This window comes from Molothrus aeneus, chromosome 15 (assembly GCF_037042795.1).
Source record: "Molothrus aeneus isolate 106 chromosome 15, BPBGC_Maene_1.0, whole genome shotgun sequence".
Lineage (NCBI taxonomy): Eukaryota > Metazoa > Chordata > Aves > Passeriformes > Icteridae > Molothrus > Molothrus aeneus.
The window spans coordinates 2,226,389-2,247,096 of NC_089660.1; the positions used below are offsets into that span (position 1 = coordinate 2,226,389).

The window sequence follows — 20,708 nt, forward strand, 5'->3', positions numbered from 1 at the left end:
TGGTGAATTCCCATCCTGGAGCTCAGGAGAAAACACTTTCCATTAAATGAGGCCTTCTTCTGTTTGCAGAAGGAAGAGCCAGTATTTTTCCAGCAGTGCATCAAAGACCTTCCCCACTCTCCTCCTCTGTCCCTCCACAAAGAACACGCACAGCCCAGTGCACTTCAGCCTAGTTAAAAGTTGGCTCCTTTGTGTTTCCTCTCTCCAAATGTCTCCCATTTATAGCGTTCCAGCCCTTGGCAGCAGCAGCCAGCACATTCCCAGAGCCAGGGCAGCTCAGGGGCTCAGCCTGGGCTGGGCTGGCACCTCCTGGGCCTGCCCTGGGCTCAGCTCCCTGGATGGTGCTGGGTGAGCATTCCCAGGCCAGCTCACAGCCAGGACACGCTGCAGGGCTGGCCAGGAGGGATCAGCTGCAGATCCCTGAGCTAGAGCCTGGCTGGAGCAGGGCTGGGACCTCCATGGCTCATCCCAGGCTGGGAGCAGCTCTCCATGGCTTATTCCAGGTTAGGAACAGCATTCCATGGTTCCTGACTTATTCCAGGTTGGGAATAGCACTCTATGGGTCTTAGTTTATTCCAGACTGGGAACAGCTCTCCATGGCTCATTCCAGGTTGGGAACAGCTCTCCATGGCTCATTCCAGGTTGGGAACAGCTCTCCATGGCTCATTCCAGGTTAGGAACAGCTCTCCATGGTTTATTCCAGGTTGGGAGCAGCTCTCCATGGTTTATTCCGGGTTAGGAACAGCTCTCCATGGTTTATTCCAGGTTGGGAACAGCTCTCCATGGCTCATTCCAGGTTGGGAACAGCTCTCCATGGCTCATTCCAGGTTAGGACCAGCTCTCCATGGTTTATTCCAGGTTGGGAGCAGCTCTCCATGGTTTATTCCAGGTTGGGAGCAGCTCTCCATGGTTTATTCCAGGTTGGGAGCAGCTCTCCATGGTTTATTCCAGGTTAGGAACAGCTCTCCATGGCTCATCCCAGGCTGGGAACAGCTCTCCATGGTTTATTCCAGCTGGGAACAGCTCTCCATGGTTTATTCCAGGTTGGGAGCAGCTCTCCATGGTTTATTCCAGGTTGGGAGCAGCTCTCCATGGTTTATTCCAGACTGGGAACAGCTCTCTATGGCTCATCCCAGGCTGGGAACAGCTCTCCATGGTTCCTGACTTATTCCAGGTTGGGAATAGCACTCTATGGGTCTTGGTTTATTCCAGATTAGGAATAGGACTCCATGGTTTATTCCAGGCTGGGAACAGCTCTCCATGACCCCTGATTTATTCCGGGATAGGAATAGCACTCTATAGCTCTTGCTTTGTTCCAGACTGGGAACAGGATTCCTTGGCTCATTCCAGGCTGGGAGCAGCTCTCCATGGTTTATTCCCATGGCTGGGATGGGCAAGAGGAAGTGGAAAGCAAGGAAAGAAGCTCAGCACAGCCTGTGTAAAACGTTCTCTTGGGCTTTTTTTTCCACTATTAATATTCTTAAGAAAAGCTTTGCCTTTGATGAGTCACTTAAAACATCACAAAAAAAAAAAAAAAGGCTTTTAATTTCAGCAGCTCACATTGAAGCTTTAATTGTAATGAATCCTCACCTGCTGATCTTTCTTCTTGGCAGATCAGCATTTTCCAGTTGCTTATGCAAGAGCAGGGCCATGAGGCTGCTGTTCCTGCCCTGAGCTTGGCTCAGCTCACAAGGAGCTGTGGGGATGCTGAGCTGGTCCCTGGGGGTTCCAGCAGCAGCTCCTGTCTCTGCCAGAGTTTTGTTGTCAGCTGGGAAGGGGCAGGAGGGACCATGGCCATGCCAGGGGCTGAGGTTTGTTCTCTATAAACCCCTGGCTCTGGCAGCTGAACCCCCTCAGGGTCTGCAGTGCCCCTTTGTTCTATCCTTGCATTGCCCTGGAGCTGCTCTTGGTGACACCACTGTGAAATCCTCCCTTGTGTGGGGACAAAAACCCCTCAATATTGGCTTTTCTGCTGACTTGGAGCATGGAGCAGCAGGGGAAATAGATGGTTTGGGTGCTTGGCAAGAAGTGTGATGCAAGAAGAGGGTCATGAGGCTGCTGCTCCTGCCCTGAGCTTTGCTCAGCTCAGCCCTTGTCTGGGCCTGTCTCAGGTTTGGCCTGGGCATGGGTTTCAGGGAAGGGATGCACACAGCTCTGCTGCTCCCCACACTGAGCAGGGAGAGGGCACCCAGGTCAGGAGTGCCTGGGGGAGGAGCTGGGCACGGGTCAGGCTGGGGTTTGGGGTCTCTCTGTGACCCTGGAGCCCTTCAGTGGGGTTGGCTCTGGAGCAGGGTGAGGTGTGAAACTCCCCTGGAGGTGTGAGCACAGCCCTGGCCCATGGAATAGGGCAGATGTTGGTGTTCCCCTGCACTGTTCTCATTTCCACAGCAGAAACTAAAATCTGATGCATTCCCAGTCTTCCATCACTGGGGAAGATGCTGGTTTGAGATGTTTGGGGCTGCTGGAGAGGGTGAGCAGGACTCACCTGGGTGGGAAGATGCTCCTGCTGCTGTGAGCACCCAGCTCCCCCTGGCATGGACTGGGGATGCTGTGGCACCACTGGAGCCCTTCCCCAGACTGGGCACTGAGCTGGGGAGAAACTCTTCCCTGTGCTCGGGTGGAACTTCCTGGGCATCAGTTCCTGCCCGTTTCTCTTGTCTCGTTCAACACATTTGGGATCTGAGCTTGCTCCTTGTTAATCCCTCTGTCTTCTGGGCTGCTGTGGGGATTTTTTCACCCCCTGTTTGTTCAGACAGCCCTTGAGGATGCAGGGAAGGTGCCTCTTGTAGGATCTCAGAGAGACTAAACACCAGGAGCCTGTGAGCTGCTGCCAGATTTCCCTTTCCCAGACGATTGCTTGGCAGAGCTTTCCCAAACCAGCTGATCCCAGTGCTTTGATCTGCAGGAACACATTGAGAGGTCCCTGGTTCCCAGCCTGGAGCCCTGTCCCCCCTGGCAGGACCCCCATCCCTTTCCCACCTCCCCAGTGGGACACTGGTGGCCCTGGTTTGTGCTGGTGGCCAGCTGGGCTCAGGGATGTCCCCTCTGAGCTCACCCTGGGGCACTCCCTGCCCTGCAGGGACGGGCTGTGGGGAGCTGGGCAGGGTGGGATGGGAGCAGCCTTGGCCCAGCTCATCCCTGCTCCGTGCCAGGCTGCTGCTGCTGTCCTTCTCACACAGAGCCTCTTGTGGTTCTGCCACCACACTGGGGAGCCTTTTGTTGAACTCCTTTTTGCCCTTGTCCCTGCTGGCTGCTCTCTCTGGGCACCAGGGCTTGGGGCACAGAGCAGCAATGTGGTTTGAGCTGAGCCTCTGCCAGCCAAGAGAGCAAATCCCCGAATCCCAGGGTGGGTTGTGACCACAGAGGGTCCCTGGTGCCACCTCCCTGCTCCAGCAGGGCCATCCCAGAGCTCAGGGCACAGGGACAGCTCTGGAATGTCCCCAGGGAGGAGATTCCATCCCCTCTGTGGTCTCTGTGCACTGAGCAGGGAAGAAATTCTTCCCTTTGTTCAGGTGGAGCTTCCTGGGCATCTGTTCCTGCCTGTTCCTCTTGTCTCATCCCACAAATCCTCTTGATTTGGGAAGACTCCTGCCCTGCAGTGTGGAGCTCAGAGGAGCAGCAGAGCATGGCACACCTTGGTTCTGCTGGGCTGGCACTTGGCCTGAGGCTGTGATGCCTTTGGCAGTGATTCCTCCAGGCTCTTCCCAGCTGGGTCTCAGCATCTCTGCTGCTCACAGTGACCCAAGATGTGTCACAAAGTCTCTTTTCCCAGCCTGGCACTCAAAGAAGGAGTCAGGGCTCTTCATTTCTCAATCTCAAGGTTGTTTATTGTATTTTATCTATAAAATTCTTTCTCCTGTGCAGCCAAGGCCCGCTCAGCAGGACAGACAGAGGCACTCTGCCTGCCCCAGGGCAGTGTTATCTTTCTATACTAAAAACTACCTGTGCAATATTTACAATTACTGCCCAACACCTATCACCTATGTTAGACAGTGAGCTTCTGCTCTAAACCAACCCAAAAGTGCCACCACCACAGCAGGAGATGGAGGCCAGGAAGAAGAAGAAGAAGGAGAAAGGCTGGACACACCCGGATTCCTCCATCTTGCCCCCTGAACCCCCATTCTAAAAACCCCAAAAATCTATTTTTCACCCTGTGATAAATTCACTGTCATTCTACTTGAACTTTCGTGGCTTGTAATCCTTCATATAAGGTTGGTAATTGTTTTTTCCAAGGGCTAAATGAAAGGCACAGGGGTCTTGGGCTCTGTGCCAAGGTCTCTGAGCCCCCTGGGCAGGGGCTCGAGTCCTCCAGGGCACCAGAGGAATTTCCTGGGTTCTGACATCCTCTAAACCAATCTAAAAGTGCCAGCATCACAACAGAAGATGGAGGCCAAGAAGGAGAAAGGCTGGACATGCCCAGATTCCTCCATCTTGCCCCCTGAAAACCCCTATTCTAAAACCCCAAAAATCTATTTTTCAACCCGTGATAAATTCACTATCATTCTACTTAAACTTTCATGGCTTGCAGATCTTCGTATAAGGTTGGTAACTTCTCCATGGGTCAAAATCAAACCCACAGGTGTGTCCTGGGCTCTGTGCCAGGGTCTCTGAGCCCCTGGCAGGGTCCTGCACTCCAGGACAGCCACAGGGATGCCCTGAATCCCCACAGCTGGGGCCTCTGGGGCTGTGCAGGGCTCAGATCTCAGGCATTTCTGATCTGAACAAAGCAAACCGAGCAGAGGAGGACTGCCTTTTGTTAAACAATGCCAGGCAGTGACACAGTGATGTTCTGTGCATTTTAGGCCCTCCAAAGAATATTAACTGATAAAGCATTAGACTTGGAAGCCCCTTAATTTGGGAAGGTGCATTCAGGTTGAAGGTGTAATTTTTGAAAGTATGTCATACTGTCTTGATCAGTAATATGAAATTAGCAGTGTTGGTGACTTCACTTCCCAAAGACATACTCACCAAGAATTGCTGCAAAGCAGCAGCCTGTCAAAAATAGTTCCAGAGAGAAGCTTGTTCTCCTTAACTGTTGGCCTCTATTTTTGCTACAGAGAGGGCAGTTCTGTGTTAGAATTGCCTGTGTGCACGCTGTAACCCCTGTGGCACTGCACCACAGCTCCTTTTTGGGGCAAAACCAGAGATCCTGCAGAGCAGGGACACTGCCTGTGACCGTGCTCACAGGGGTCCCAGGATGAGGGGAGAGACGAGGATCTGACTCCATGTTTCAGAAGGCTTGAGTTATTGTTTTATGATATATATTACATTAAAACTATACTAAAAGAATAGAAGAAAAGGTTCTCCTCAGAAGGCTGGCTAAGAATAGAATAGAATGGAATGAATAACAAAGGTTTGTGGCTCGGACAGAGAGTCTGATCCAGCTGGGCTGTGATTGGCCATTCATTAGAAACAACCACATGAAGCCAATCCCAGATCCACCTGTTGCATCCCACAGCAGCAGATAATCAATGTTTACATTTTGTTCCTGAGGCCTCTCAGCTTCTCAGGAGGAAAAAGTCCTAAGGAAAGGATTTTTCATGAAAAGATGTCTGTGACAACTCCCCTCTCCCCAGGATCCCCTGCAGCACTCCTAATTGCTCTAATTAGGATATTATCTTAGGGCTTTCCTGTTGATGAAGCAGCTCTCTGCCAGCTGCTTTTCCAAGGCTGCCCATTTCTGGGGGGTTATCCTGGTTTGTTTTTCCTGTATTTCCCTGTTAATGGACAGCTCAGGATGGGGACGGGGAGTTCTCGGAATCTGCCTTGCTCCATACTCACTGCCCAGACATTCCTGGCTAAGGAAAACAGCTCACTGATAAGATTAGTTGGTGGTGGAGATAAATGTGGATGAATGTGCCCTGTGCTGGTGTGGGAAGCCTGGGCTGGATCCCCCACTGGGGTTTCTGTGCCCCAGTCCTGGCTCCAGGGCCTGGGATCGCTCTCCCTGCTGCCCAGGGGTCAGTAAAAAATGGGACACAGCAGCTTCCCTGCATAACAGACACCAGAATTCCTCAAACTGCATCCACCCCAGCCTTTTTCTTTCTCCTTCTCTGTCAGAAATACTTAAAAATAATCTTGGAAGGGGAGAAACAATGGATTAATTGTTGCTGGGTTGGTTTTTTGATTTTTTTTCCCTTCATTTTTTTCTCCCTGGGCTGGCTGGGTGCATTGCTGAGAGCAGGACTTGGCCCCTCTGTGCTGCCCTGTGTTTGGTGTTTGGTGTCTGGCTGCATCTCTGCTGCCCTGTCTGCCCCTCTCCCTGGGAGCCTGGCTGGCCCCTCTGGGGATGGGATGGGATAGATATTTTATATTATATATTATATTATATATATATATATATATATATATATATATATATATATGGGATGGGATATATAATATATTATATATTGTATATTGTATATTGTATATATATGGGATGGGATATATATTATATATTATATTGTATATTGTATATTGTATATTGTATATTGTATATAGATGGGATGGGATGGGATGGGATGGGATGGGAGCAGCCCTGTTTGGGGCTTGGAGAGGAACCTTTTGCTGCAAACAGGGTTTGTGGGAGTGCCCCCATGCCACCCTCCTGCCTCCCACAGCTCTGCTGCTGGAAAGGCTGCTCTACCTGGAAATTCTGGCACTGCAGAGCACCCTCTGGTGCCTGTCCCTGTGTCCCTCCCCCAGGGTTTGTGGGGTTGCTGCACTTCTACCCTTTTCCCATCCCTTTTGCAGAGCTGGAGCTGCTTTCCTTGGAGGCACTGGAAGCAGTCCTAGAGGCACTGGGGCAGTCCTGGAGGCACTGGGGTGTTTTTGGAAGCACTGGGGCATTTCTGGGGGCACTGGGAGCAACCCTGGAGGCACTGGGGCAGTCCTGGATGCACTGGGAGCAACCCTGGAGGCACTGGGGCAGTCCTGGATGCACTGGGAGCAACCCTGGAGGCACTGGGGCAGTCCTGGATGCACTGGGAGCAACCCTGGAGGCACTGGGGCAGTCCTGGATGCACTGGGGCAGTCCTGGGGGCACTGGGAGCAACCCTGGAGGCACTGGGGCGTTTCTGGGGGCGCTGCAGGAGAAGGAGCATCCCCATCTTGCAGGGTCAGCAGGACAGGGAGGACACAGAGGGAACCCCAGAGCCTGGGGCCCTGCCAGCTCTCCCTTGTGTCTGCTGGCATCCCCTGGCTCTGGCTCTGCTCTTTTCCTCTGCTCTTTCCCCCTCTCTGTTCTGTGTTTTCTGTGTGTGTGTGCAGCTCAGGAGGATCCCTCAGCCCAGGCTGGCTCTCTGTGGCTCTGTGCTCCTGGATCTGCCATCCCAAGCTGCCTCCTGTGCTCACAGCCAGCTCTGGGCTTGTTTTGCTTGGAGTGAGGTTTCCAGCTGTTCTTCCCACAGGCTCATGCCCAGGAAAGCTGCTGAGCTGGTGTTGGCTGTGCCTCCTCCAGAGCTGGGTGATGTGGCAGCCAGGCTGGCTGGGATCCCCCCCTGCCCTCTCCTCTTCCTCTCCATGCCAGAGGCTGCTCCAGCCACTCTGCAGCCTCTTTTCCTCCTTCCAGCAAGAAAGAAAAGAGCAATTTGTCCCTTGCAGGCTGCATGGTGCCAGCCCAGGTACTGGTACTGGTGGTACTGGTGCCCCTGGGCTGGGCTGGAGCAAGGAGAAGGCTCCTCACACTGAGCAGGGCACAAAGGGACATGGAGATGGGCTGGGCTGCAGTTCTGGATGGCTTTGGAGGGATCACATGGCTGGGAAGGGACCTGGCCAGAGGCACAGCCCAGGCACAGACCTGGGACAGCACAGCCTGCAGCCTCTGCCTTGGAGCTCAGCGAGCTCTGCAGCCAGGGATGCTCAGCTGGGGCTGCAGCAGGGCCAGGAGAGCTCCCAGTGCCTCCAGGAATGCTCCAGTGTCTCCTTGAGTGCTCCCAGTGCCGCCTGGAATGTCCCAGTGCCTCCTTGAGTGCTCCCAGTGCCTCCAGGAATGTCCCAGTGCCTCCAGGAATGCTCCCAGTGACTCCTTGAGTGCTCCCAGTGCCTCCAGGAATGTCCCAGTGCCTCCAGGGTTGTTCCCAGTGCCTCCAAGAATGCTCCCAGTGCCTCCAGGCTTGTTCCCAGTGCCTCCAGGGATGTCCCAGTGCCTCCAAGAATGCTCCCAGTGCCTCCAGGCTTGTTCCCAGTGCCTCCAGGGTTGCTCCCAGTGCCTCCAGGGTTGCTTCCAGTGCCTCCAGGGATGTCCCAGTGCCTCCAGGGTTGTCCCAGTGCCTCCAGAAATGCTCCCAGTGCCTCCAGGGATGTCCCAGTGCCTCCAGGGTTGTCCCAGTGCCTCCAGGGTTTCTCCCAATGCCTCCAGGGTTGTCCCAGTGCCTCCAGGGTTGTCCCAGTGCCTCCAGAAATGCTCCCAGTGCCTCCAGGGATGTACCAATGCCTCCAGGGTTGTCCCAGTGCCTCCAGGGTTTCTCCCAATGCCTCCAGGGTTTCTCCCAGTGCCTCCAGGGTGACAGGGTCCCTGGCTGCTGCTAGGTCTGGGGACATTTTTTCCCTTACAAACCCCTCCCAGAGCCACCCAGGTTCTGAGCTCACTCTGAGAGCTCTTTCTGCTTTTCCTGTTGTCTTTGGGAGTCTTGGGGGAGTTTTTAACTTCTTCTCAAAATGCAGGGAAAAAATACCTCCTTCCATCCGTCCCCTCTGCACCAAACCTCAATAATTTATCCCAGGGTTTGGAATAAAGAAATTTATCCCAGAGATCCAAGGAAAAAAGTGCAAGTGCTGCCTGTGCAGGGCTGCTGGTTGGATTTTCCAGATGCTCAGGACACTTCCTGGGCAGGTTGTCTCCAGTGCTTCCATAAATGTGAATTCTTTAGGCAGAGAGCTCCAGCCAGACCCATTTCAGTACCTGGGCACACAGTGATGCAGAAATCCTGGCAGGCACTTCAGATCCATGCCCTGAGGAAACCAAAGGAGAGTTTGCACCTCCCTCCTCCTCCTCCTCCTCGTCCCAAAGGAGGGAGTGTTGGAGTCCCTGGTGTGTTCTGTCTCTCTCCTGGGCAGTGGCTTCATGTCCTGCCCGTGAATCCCTCATCTTCCTCACCTCTCTTGCATTTCCTCTCCTAGATGCAGATGCTGGATAAGTTCCCCATGGAAGGAGGCCAGAAGGACCCCAAGCAGAGGATCATCCCCTTTCTGCCAGGTAGGACCGGGGCTCCAGCAGGATCCAGGCTGGTTCTGGCACGGCAGGACCTCTGTGGGACTGGGAGCACACCCACATGTGGGAGCATACACAGATTTTAGCTCTGATCTGCTGCACCATCTGAGCAGCAGCGAGTTCTTGGCCTGCAGTGTGTCCTTTAAAATCTCTGATTTGTCAGCAGTGGGTCCTAAACCCCCCCCCAGGATTTCTCTGAACCTCCAGAATTGTTGAGTGGAAGCCCAAGGATTTCTCTGAACTGTCAGAGACATCTTTTATGAAAAATCCTTTCCTTAGGATTTTTTCCTCCTGAGAAGCTGAGAGGCCTCAGGAACAAAATGCAAACAATGGTTATCTGCTGCTGTGGGATGGAACAGGTGCATCTGGGATTGGCCTCGTGGTTGTTTCTAATGAATGGCCAATCACAGCCCAGCTGGCTCAGACTCTCTGAGACAAAAGCCTTTGTTATTCATTCTTTCTTTTTCTATTCCTTGCTACCCTTCTGATTAAATCCTTGCTTCTATTCTTTTAGTATAGTTTTAATGTATTATATATCATAAAATAATAAATCAGCCTTCTGAAACATGGAGTCAGATCCTCATCTCTTCCCTCAACCTGAGACCCCTGTGAACACCAGCACACTGAACCTCCAGAACTGTTGAGTGGAAGCTCCAAGGATTTCTCTGAACCTCCAGAATTGTTGAGGTGAAGCCCCAAGGATTTCTCTGAACCTCCAGAATTTCTGAGGTGAAGCCCCAAGGATTTCTCTGAACCTCCAGAGCTGTTGAGGTGAAGCCCCAAGGATTTCTCTGAACCTCCAGAGCTGTTGAGTGGAAGCCCCAAGGATTTCTCTGAACCTCCAGAGCTGTTGAGTGGAAGCCCCAAGGATTTCTCTGAACCTCCAGAGCTGTTGAGTGGAAGCCCCAAGGATTTCTCTGAACCTCCAGAGCTGTTGAGTGGAAGCTCCAAGAGCCCCACAGGCCCAGGGCTGAGGGTGGTGTGAGGCTCCCCAGAGCTGCTCCCACGCTGCTTTCCCTGTCCTGTACAGCTCCAGGGGACACCAGAGAGGAGGAAAGAGCAATGGAATTCAGCCTTTGAATGGGCTTCCCGCCCTGCTCAAAGCCAGGAGCTCTGTGCCATGTCCAGCACCAGTGGTTTTATCAGCACATGTGATAATCTGGGGCACTTTGTGGTGTGGCTGCTGCTGTGGGGGGAAAAATGAGCCTTAATATGGCTTGGGAAAAGAAACAGCCTGTGGGGAGTCTCTGTGACCACAGAGTTGTCTTTACCCCCACCCTTGAGCAGCTAATGAGGATATTTAGGAATGTCACAGCACCATAATCACTTCCAGTGGCTGTCAGGTCTGTTTAGTGCAGCCCTTTGTGCTGTGCTCTGCCTCCTGGCTCTTCTAGAAACATAAAGGCCTTTGTGGGCTTTGCTTTGCTCTGAGTGCTGTGGGAAAAAAAAAATAGAAAATAATTTAATTTCCACCCCTTTCTGAGCAAGAGAATCTGCTCTGGGTTTGTGATTCTGGCTTGTCCTGGCTTTGTAACATCAGCAAAAGCAAAGCTCAGCAGAAAAGCTCACCTGGGGTTAGAGCAGCAAAGCTCACCTGGTGAAACAGCAGAAAAGCTCTTGCTGTACAAGGGCTCCTGCCAGCAGGGAGAGATGGAAGCCAAACTGGCAAAGGCCATCACTTGGAAAAACTGGATTTGTGCTCTGCAGAAAATTCCCACCAAAACTCTGCTATTTTTGGGAGGGAAGCCTGGTCAGAGCTCTGCTGCTCTCACTCACCAGTATTTGTTTCTCCCTGGTGTTGGAATAGTTTCCCTTTGCTGGGAAACTTGTCACTGGGATTTCCACTGTGGGAAAAAAGGGGGTGGAAATTGCTGGAAAAGAGAGGCTGGGCCAGCTGCAGAGCCCTGTGCTTGGGGCAGGGTGGTGTTGGAGCTGGGGATTGTGGTGCCTTTGCCCTGGGGCAGGCAGAGCCACAGCTCCCCGGGGACAGGGTGGGCAAGCTCTGCTTCTGAGGGCAGGAAAGGTTCTTTCAATATTTGCTGGCTGTCCTGGAGCCTGATTCTTTTCTGGAATCTTTTCCCAGTTTGGTGTGACTGTGGTGGTGTTCACAGGGGTCCCAGGATGAGGGAAGAGATGAGAGTCTGGACTCCATGTTTCAGAAGGCTGATTTTATTGTATATATTAATGTTTATTATATATATTTATATTATATAAATTATAATGTTTATTATATATATTTATATTACATAAATAGAATATATTTTATTATATATTTATTATATATTATATATTTATTATGTATTACTATTTAGTATATATTTTATTATATATTATATTAAAACTATATTTATTATATGTATTATACATTTTATATATTATTATTTAGTATATATTTACTATATATTATATATTTTTATATATAATATATATAATATATATAATATAATAATATTTAGTATATATTTTATTATATGTGTTATATTAGAGTATATATTATATATTATATATTATATATTATATATTATATATTATTATTTATTATTATATATATTTTATTATATATATTATATTAAAACTATACTAAAAGAATAGAAGCAAGGATTTCATCAGAAGGCTTGCAAGGAATAGAAAGGAATGATAATAAAATCTTGTGACTGACCAGAGAGTCCGAGACAGCTGGACTGTGATTGGCCATTAATTAGAAACTACCACATGAGACCAATCAAAGATGCATTCCACAGCAGCAGGTAATCATTGTTTTTCTTTTCCTCTGAGGCTTCTCAGCTTCTCAGGAGAAAAGATCCTCAGGAAGGGATTTTTCAGAAAATATGATGGCTACAGATGACAACCAGTTTTGTCCCAGCTGAGCCCCAGCTTTGTCTCTCAGCCCAGGGGTGCCATCCAGGTGAGCTTGGGACTGGTTTCCTGGACAAACATGGTTCCATCTCCCTAGATTTGCTGGGTTTAGGTTGTGTTCAGCTTCTGGGAATGCTGCAGTTTGTTCCCAGTCCCATTTGGAGCATCTGAATTTCATTAGCAGGGGAGATTTGGCTGCTGTGGTTTCCTGCAAGCCCTCTGCTTGCTGGGAAGCCCTTGCAGAGCAGCACCAGCCCTGTGGCCACTGCAGCTCTCCAAAATTCTGCTTTTAAAAACAACCTCCCCAAACCCCCTTTGTCCTGCTCCCTTCTCAGGACTTCACTGCTAAATCTTCCTCCTGCAGCTCTGGCTCCCTCAGCAAACCCCAAAGTGTCCCAAACTGGGGTCAGCACCACCACCTGAGGAGGTGCCACGGGGTTTGTGTGTCAGGCTGGGTTCCTGGAATGGGAAGGAGCTCCAGGATTGCCCCACATCCCAGCACCCAGCCCACAGCAACTCTGCTGGCTTTGTATTGCCTCATTTTGTGAGGGCCTGCCTTGAGGATTTGACTTTTTATGGGAAATTTCTGGAGGCTCTGGCCTCTCTGAGCAGGTCTTTGATGCTGTCAGGAGGGGATTCTGTAAGTGCAAAGTTCCTTCAGCCCACTGAGCTCTTGTGGGGCCACTGAGCTGGGTCCTCCAAAGCAGAGCAGCTGCACTTGAGCTTTGGGACCAGGGCTTGAGCTTTGGGGTCAGGCTTGAGCTCTGAGCTTTGGGGCCAGGGTTTGAGCTTTGGAACCAGGGCTTGAGCTTGGGGCAGGCTTGAGTTTTGGGACCAGGGCTTGAGCTTTGAGGCCAGGGTTTGAACTCTGAGCTTTGGGGCCAGGGTTTGAGCTCTGAGCTTTGGGGCCAGGATTTGAGCTCTGAGCTTTGGGCCCAGGGTTTGAGCTCTGAGCTTTGAGGTCAGGCTTGAGTTTTGGGGTCAGGGCTTGAGTTTTGGGGTCAGGGTCTGAGCTCTAAGCTTTGGGGCCAGGGTTTGAGCTTTGGGACCAGGGCTTGTCCCTTTCTGGGTGTTGGCACCACCTCCATCCCACAGCAGAGCCTGGTGGTGTTTGAATTTTCCTGGCAGTGCTCCTGCTGTGTGCCTGAAAAGCTTTGAGGGGAATTTGAAGTGCTTTTTGAGCTCTCTTAGCTGGCCTTGAGCCCCTGGCAGAGCTTTCCTGTGGTGCTGGAGCAGCTGTGGCAGCACCCAGCCCATGGCTGGCACCAGCTGTGCCCTGCCAGGGCTCTGGGCAGCTGCAGAGGGACAGAGGGACAGAGGGACAGAGCCCTGCTGGTGCCTTGCTGGGACATCACACCAGGGTCCCAGCCTGGCACAGGGCAGATGGAGACCCCAGGAAAGAAAGAAAGGAGAGGAGCAGAGCAAACAAATGAGCTCAGCTGGGGAGGGCTGTGCCAGATCCTTCAGGAAACAGCTTTGCTGAGGAACGTGGAGCTTTCCAAGCTCCCTGCAGCCCCAGGGGCCTGGAGCAGCTCCTGGCCAGTTCTCCTGCCTGCCTGGAAACGTGAGCCCCAGCAAGGAGGGTTTGCCTGAGGCTGAGCTCACTCTGGCTGTAAAATTGCTTTTCAGGAAGATTTAGCAGTGAAGCCCTGAGTGAAGGGAGCAGGACAAAGGGGGTTTGGGGGGGTTGTTTTTAAAAGCAGAATTAGCCCTGCTTTCTGCTCCCTTCCCAGCCCACCAGCCTGCTTCAGCTTTGGGGCCAGGTTTGAGCTTTGGGGCCAGGGTTTGAGCTCTGAGCTTTGGGGCCTGGTTTGAGCTTTGGGGCCAGGCTTGAGTTTGAGCTTTGGGGTCAGGTTTGAGCTTTGGGGCCAGGGTTGAATTTGAGCTTTGGGGCCAGGGTTTGAGCTCTGAGCTTTGGGGCCAGGTTTGAGCTTTGGGGCCAGGGTTTGAGCTCTGAGCTTTAGGGCCAGGGTTGAGTTTGAGCTTTGGGGTCAGGTTTGAGCTCTGAGCTTTGGGGCCAGGGTTGAGTTTGAGCTTTGGGGTCAGGTTTGAGCTTTGGGGCCAGGGTTGAATTTGAGCTTTGGGGCCAGGGTTTGAGCTCTGAGCTTTGGGGCCAGCATAACTCCCAGGATAACTGTGAGGGTGCTTTAGATCCCCACAAAACCTCTGTGAAGGCAATGGGAGAAAGAAAACTTGTCGCTGTTGAGGCGGTCGTGACACAAAGCAGAGACCACAAGCAGTCTGAGATGGCAACTCTTTATTATTGAACATGGCTGACTTTTTATACACTTTTAAATTGGTTTTGCTTCTTCTACTTTAACTATTAGCTGCAATAAGTCAATATAACACTATTGGTGAAAAGTTACAATGACTTCAACTAACTTTTTAAAAATGCTTCGTTTAGCTGCAAAGTTCTCTTATCTTTCTTCAATTCTTCACTTCTTTCAGTCTCTTTAGTTACAACTTTAAAAAGTTGTCAGCTTCTTCTTGCTTCTCAGCTTCTTCTTACTCCTTTAGCTAACAAGCCTGCTGTTAACCCTTTCTGGAAAAACTGATCCATTTTCCAGCTCTGGGACCTGACTTTGCTCAGTGCTGTTGCATCTTCCTGTGAGCTGGAGATGGCCCAAGGGTCCTTGTTGTTATTTTGTGCTCTGATGAGAGGGCATCTGTGCTGCAGCAGGCTGGGAGGGCAGGCTGAGCCCCTGCACAGAGCACATGCACAGTGCAGGACTCCTGCCTGATCCCCCATCCCAGCCATGGCTGGCTGCTCCAGGGGCTGGGATTCATTATGTGTGCATTCAGGGCTGCCTTTTCTCTGAAGTGAGCTTGGAACCCGTGCTGGGGAAGGTCTGGATGTGATTTGAAGGTGCAGAGGAGTGAATTCTTTCCATGGGGAGGGGGGGACTCCTTCAGGGTAGGGCAGGAGGCTCAGCTGCTTTTCCACTCCTGGAGCCCCTGCCTGGCTCACAGCTGGGCTGCCCTGGGGATGTTTGGGGTTCTCAGCCTGCTGCACATCCAGCCTTTGGCTCCACTATTTTGCTACTTAAGGTCCTTCTGGTTTTTTGGGGTTTTTTTTTGTTTGTTTGTTTTTGTTTTGTTTTGTTTTGTTTTTTGGTTGTTTTTAGGGTTTTTGTTTTTTCGTTTTTGGGGTTGTTTTTTTTTTTTTGGTTTTTTGTTTTTTTGTTTTGTTTTGGGGTTTTTTTGTTTGTTTTTTGGTTTGGTTTGGGGTTTTTTTTGTTTGTTTTTGCTTTTGTTTTTTTTTTTTTTTTTTTGTTTTTTTTTTTTTTTTTTTGGTTTGGTTTGGTTTGGTTTTTTTTTCCCATCTCCTTGCTCCCAGTACAGCTCCAGCTCTGCCTGGTGAACTCCCCCAGGAGGGAACCATTTGCAGAGCCCTGCGTCCCTGGTTTTGTTCATTTGGAGAGATTAACCCCTCCTGTGTCCTGCCTGCTCTGGCTCTCACTGCTGGAGACCCAAATTCCTCCTCAGCCTTGTCCCCAGGGTTTCTGACACTGCTCAGTCCCAATGAAGCCTGAGGCAATGGGGACCTGGCTGCATTTTTTTCCAGCCTGCCTATTTTGGGGCTGCTCCAGCAATTTTTGCTCTGGGTCAATCAGATAAAGCAAATCAGCCTTGATTACCCACAGAGGAGTTGGGTTCTTCCACTCCTGGGGAACAGATCCTTTCTGGCACCAGAGGAATTTTCATGGCCAGACAGAATCCCTTCAGTGGAGCTTTTTTTCCCTTTGGAGGGATTAACAGGTTTTTAAAGTCCAGAAGAAGCAGGCAGCCCATTCTGCAGCGTGGGTGCTTGCACAGCCATTGTGTGTTGGAGCCTTATCTCAGCTGTCCTTTTCCAAAATCAACTTGTTTGACACATTCCTGGGTGAGAAACCTTCAGTCCTCTCTCAGCTTTGTTTGTTTCTGTGAAGGACAGTGCATTTTACAGGGTATTTTTACAGTGTGTTTCAGCACACTTCCTGCTGGAGGGAATTCCTGGTGCCAGCAGGGATGGAGCCTCGCTGCTCATTGCTCATGCATGACATTATCTATGTAAATAAGAAAATCTAATTATTTCTGAGTCCTGGCATCGTGACGAGAGAGGGAAGCTGGGCAAGTGGAGCCTGCAGCAGCACTGGCCTCTGCAGCTGATGGAAAATCAGAGCTGCCCCCCTTCACCTCTCTTGTCCTTGGTGTTCCTCATCCTGGGGCAGGAGCAGTGCTGGGAGGGGAAAAATGGGTTTGGAACCGTGGAGCCTTGGCATGGTTTGGGTTGGAAGGGACCTTAAAGGTCACCTCACCCAGCCCTGCCATGGGCAGGGCACCTCCACTGTCCCAGGTGGCTCCAAGCCCTGTCCAGCCTGGCCTGGGGCGCTGCCAGGACCTGGCTGAGGATCCTTACAGGCTCTGGAAGCAGCCAGAAAAGCACCAGGGAGAGAGTTCTGGGAATGAGGAGGTGGGAGCCGTCCCCTGGAGCTGCAGAGTGATTCAGGTGCTCTCTGCACCCCTCGGTCTCCTGTTGTGCTCCCCTTGTGCTTTGTTGTCTTGGGCCGTGGGAAAAGCCCCACTGGACAGAAATTCCCACTGGAATTTCTGCTGAAATCCCTGCCTAAATTCCCAGATTTAGGTCTGGGCCAAGGAAAACCTGCCCAGGGAAATGCTGCAGGTTGCCCACCTCTCCCTTCCAGGAGGGAAGGGGTTTCCTGCTCTCTCCTGCCTGTCAGCTCAAGGGTTTCTATTGCTAGATTTGGCAGCACTGAAGGGGCTGCAATTATGTTAATTAGGCTTTTTGATTAAAGTCAGCTTTTTGTTAGAAAATAAACTTCCTTGTTGAAAAATACCAGATCTAGAGCAAATGGAGAGAGGAGCTGGATTTCCTGCTGGTTCACATGCTCCATGCCTGGGCTAATTTAAGATCACTTGTGATGAATTTGTTCCCCCCAAACTGTATTCTTTTTATTATTACTCACTAGCATATGTTTGTTAAACATTTCAATATTCCCACACCCAGAGCTTATTATTTCAGCCATTTGTAACCTACCCACCCAGCAGTGATTTCACTTTGGCAGACCCAGAACCAGAACAGCCATTCCTTACCCCTGCCAGCAGAACTGGTGGGATCCATGCATCTTTCTAGCAATCATCATTCAGACAGAATCCTCAGCAGCAAACACACTGGGATTGCTGATGCAAAGGCAAAACTCGATCATTCTCTTGTCAGATGAAAATAATTGCTCAGGGCAAGGAATGGAGCTCCAGCCTGGGTGCTGGTCCCAGTCTTCCCAGAGAAATCCCGTGTTCCCAGGCTGTTCACCCTCAAAATAGAAGAAGATTGAATAGAGGGGGATTTTGTTCTCACTCTGTCACAAAGGCTGCCAGATTTGGCTCTTCTTGGCATGCTTTAGAGGGAATGCACTGCAGGGCAGAGCATTTCCCACCATCAGTGTCCCAGCCCTGCTGCCAAGGGCCCAGAAATGAGGAGCAATCCTGGGCTGAGCTGCCTGACCCCCTCCCTTCCCCTGCAGGGCAAGGATGGAGCTGCCTCTGAGTGGGTTCAGTCCTGTTCCAAAGCATTAACTGAGCCTGGCAGGAGATCTGGCTCCTCCAGAACGTTCTTGCTCGTGCTCTTTGCAAGCTGAAGTTGGCTTGGCTTTGGTTCATCTCTGCTTCAAAAATGCCTTGGCTGCTTGCACAAGTCACCCGTGATGCAGCTCCTGGCCAAGTCAGGGAGAGGCACAGGGGGTGACCCAGCCCTGCATTGCAAACTGGGATAGCTCACCCAGCCCTGGAGTTCAAATTCTGATCAATGACTCAGCCCTGGAGTTCAAATTGCCAGAACCATGTGACCATTTTCCTGCGTCCTGCTCTCGGTAGCATCCAGCCCCTGGCTTCAGTGATTCCAGGGGAAAGGGACAAAGCCATGGTGGGACTCCCCAAGGGCTTTTTCCCTGCTCTCATGTGGTTTGCAAGGGTGGAGTGAGGGGAGTTTGGCTTCTGGCTTGCCCCGTGGTGACCCCTTTGATAAATGAAGGGGTTGTTGCTCTCCTTGGCTTCAGGGATGGGATTGGAAACCCAAGCAGGCGCAAAAAAGACTTTCCTGTGGTATTGGAGCTGCCAGGAGGAGCTTGAGGGAACTTCATTGCCACAAAGCCCAGTTTTGCAGGTGATGGTGTTGCAGAGCAGTGCCAGTTCCTAGAGCTTTGGGAAGTGCTCTGAAATGCTGCCAGCACCAACCCTTTTGATCAGGGATCTGTTTCACTGTCTGCTAATGGCTTTTGTCTCCTTAAACCAGGGAAGCTGTTCTCTGAGAGAGCAGCTTGAAGCATTTAGGACTCATTAGGCTTCAAAGGAAAGAGGCCTGTACCATAACCAGAGGGGAGGAAACGGAGTGGCAAGAGGATCCCATTAATGGAGAACAAAAATAAACCCCAGACAGGAAGGAAAATTCTATAGGTCTGACTCAGAGCTGCAGACACTGTGGCATCCAGGAGCTGCACAGGGAAAAACCCTCTGGGCTTGGCTGCTGCCCACACTGGACCTGGACACGCTGGACAATGGGACAGGGATGTCCTGCAGCCTTTGCCAGGGATTCTGTCCAGCCCAGACTTGCACACCAGCAAACAGAGGGGTGTGCTTTAGTGGGGGCTGCTCCTCAGCACTGGTGAGAGACCAGGGGGATGCAGTTTGCTGGGAGCTGTTTCCTCTTCACTCCCCTGGCTGTCCTTGCCACTTGGACTGTGCCTGATTCTGGTGAGCTGTTTAATCCATAGGAGGAAATGGGCTTTTTTTGGGGAGCAAGAGGGGGTGCAGGGAAAAGGTCCTGACAGAGTGGTCCCAAAGAGTGCTGAGCTGAGCTGCCCTGTCTCCCTTGTCTCCTCTCTTGTTTCAGGGAAGATTCTGTTCCGCCGGAGCCACATCCGCGACGTGGCGGTGAAACGGCTGATCCCCATCGATGAGTACTGCAAGGTAAGGGGCTCCAGATCACAGGATCACACACAGGATCACACACAGGATCACAGGATCACAGGATCACACACAGGATCTCACACAGGATCACACACAGGATCACACAGGATCACACAGGATCACACAATCACACACAGAATCACACAGGATCACACAGGATCACAGGATCACACACAGAATCACACAGGATCACAGAATCACACACAGAATCACACACAGAATCACACACAGGATCACACACAGGATCACACACAGAATCACACAGGATCACACAAATTCACAGGATCACACACAGAATTCATAGAATCACTGGGTTGGAAGAGACCTTCAAGCTCATTGAGTCCAACCCAGCCCCAACCCCTCAACTGAACCCTGGCCCCCAGTGCCACATCCAGGCTTTGTTAAACACCCCCAGGGATGGGGACTCCACCACCTCCCTGGGCAGAACATTCCAGAACTTTATCACCTTTCTGGAAAAAACTTTTTTCCTAATATCCAACCTGTATTTCCCTTGGTGCAGCTTGAGGCTGTGTGCTCTGGTTGTGTCAGTGCTGCTGGAGAAAGAGCCCAGCCCCAGCTGAGCACAGGCACCTTTCAGGAGCTGCAGAGAGTGATGAGGGCACCCCTGAGTCTCCTTTTCTCCAGGTTGAGCACCCCCAGCTCCTCCCTATCTTTGGGCACCCACCAAGGACAATCCCAGTTTGGCCCAGCTCCATCCTGATGGACTGACAGCATCTCCTGGTCCTGGTGTGGCAGTGCTGCCCTGATGCCTTCAGAGGCTGCCTGGAGCAGAGGCTGGGCAGAGTTACAGCAATAAATTGGTTTTTATTAAAAGCCCTTCACAGGACACACCTTGGGCAGTGCCGGAGCCCGGCCGTGGCTCCACCCCAGATGGATCCTGGCCACGAGTTCTCACACTTTGATAAGTTTGGGTCCATTTCCACGCTGGCTTCATTGTCCAATTCCAGCTCCAGGTGATGCAGTCCCACCCTCCCAGGTTGCTCCCCTCCATTCCCTGTTGTTTGCACTTTTGGGCTGAAGCTGCAGCGGTGTCCTTGGTTCTGGGGCTGGAAAAGGATTGTTCTGTGGGACTGAGCTGTGAGGAGAACCTGCTGACACCTGATATGGAGTGCAGAGTTATAAACCAATGCAGTGCAGAGGCTGGGAAACAGGAAAGCTCAAACTGAAGGCATCGAGAGCACAGGAGTGTGGCTTAGCCCCTGCTGTCAGTCCCTTTCTGATTTAAACCCACCCATGGTTTAGCTTTTCTCCCCGTGGGATTCGTGCAGGGGCTTGGAGGCCTGGCCTTGCAGGGCAGAGGTGCCCAGCCCTCTGCAGTTTGCTCCCTGCTGCTGGGCTCTGCCTCCCCCCTGGCCCTTCTCCAGCTGCCAAGCAGAGCCAGCTCTGGAGCAGGGCCTGGCTGTGCCCGTCACCACAGGTCTGCAGTGAAATGGTTCCATGCAGGACTCGGTTTGAAGCTCCTCAGGGAGCCTTTCCTTTCCCATCTCTTGGGAAAAAGCCTCCTGTTTGATGGGAGGAGGCTACTTGATCCTACTTGAGGCTGTAGGATGGTGGGGTGGCTCCAAACTGGGATGCAGACTCCAGTTACTGGTTACAAAACCAGGGTAAGATGAGTTGTACCTCAGAAAATTATTGGAACACAGAGGAGGCTGAGACAATTTGCTCCATACCCTTG

The 20,708-nt window shown here is 51.4% G+C and overlaps 1 protein-coding gene across 2 annotated transcripts in view; it reads left to right on the forward strand.

Annotated features, from left to right (window-relative positions):
* Positions 1-20,708, forward strand: part of SH3PXD2B (SH3 and PX domains 2B) — a 70,715-nt gene that overhangs the window by 20,836 nt on the left and 29,171 nt on the right. For both annotated transcript variants that reach the window (XM_066560444.1, XM_066560445.1), the window contains exons 3-4: positions 9,103-9,178; positions 18,936-19,012. In XM_066560444.1, the coding sequence (XP_066416541.1) occupies positions 9,103-9,178; positions 18,936-19,012 (153 nt within the window). The remainder of the gene's footprint in view (positions 1-9,102; positions 9,179-18,935; positions 19,013-20,708) is intronic.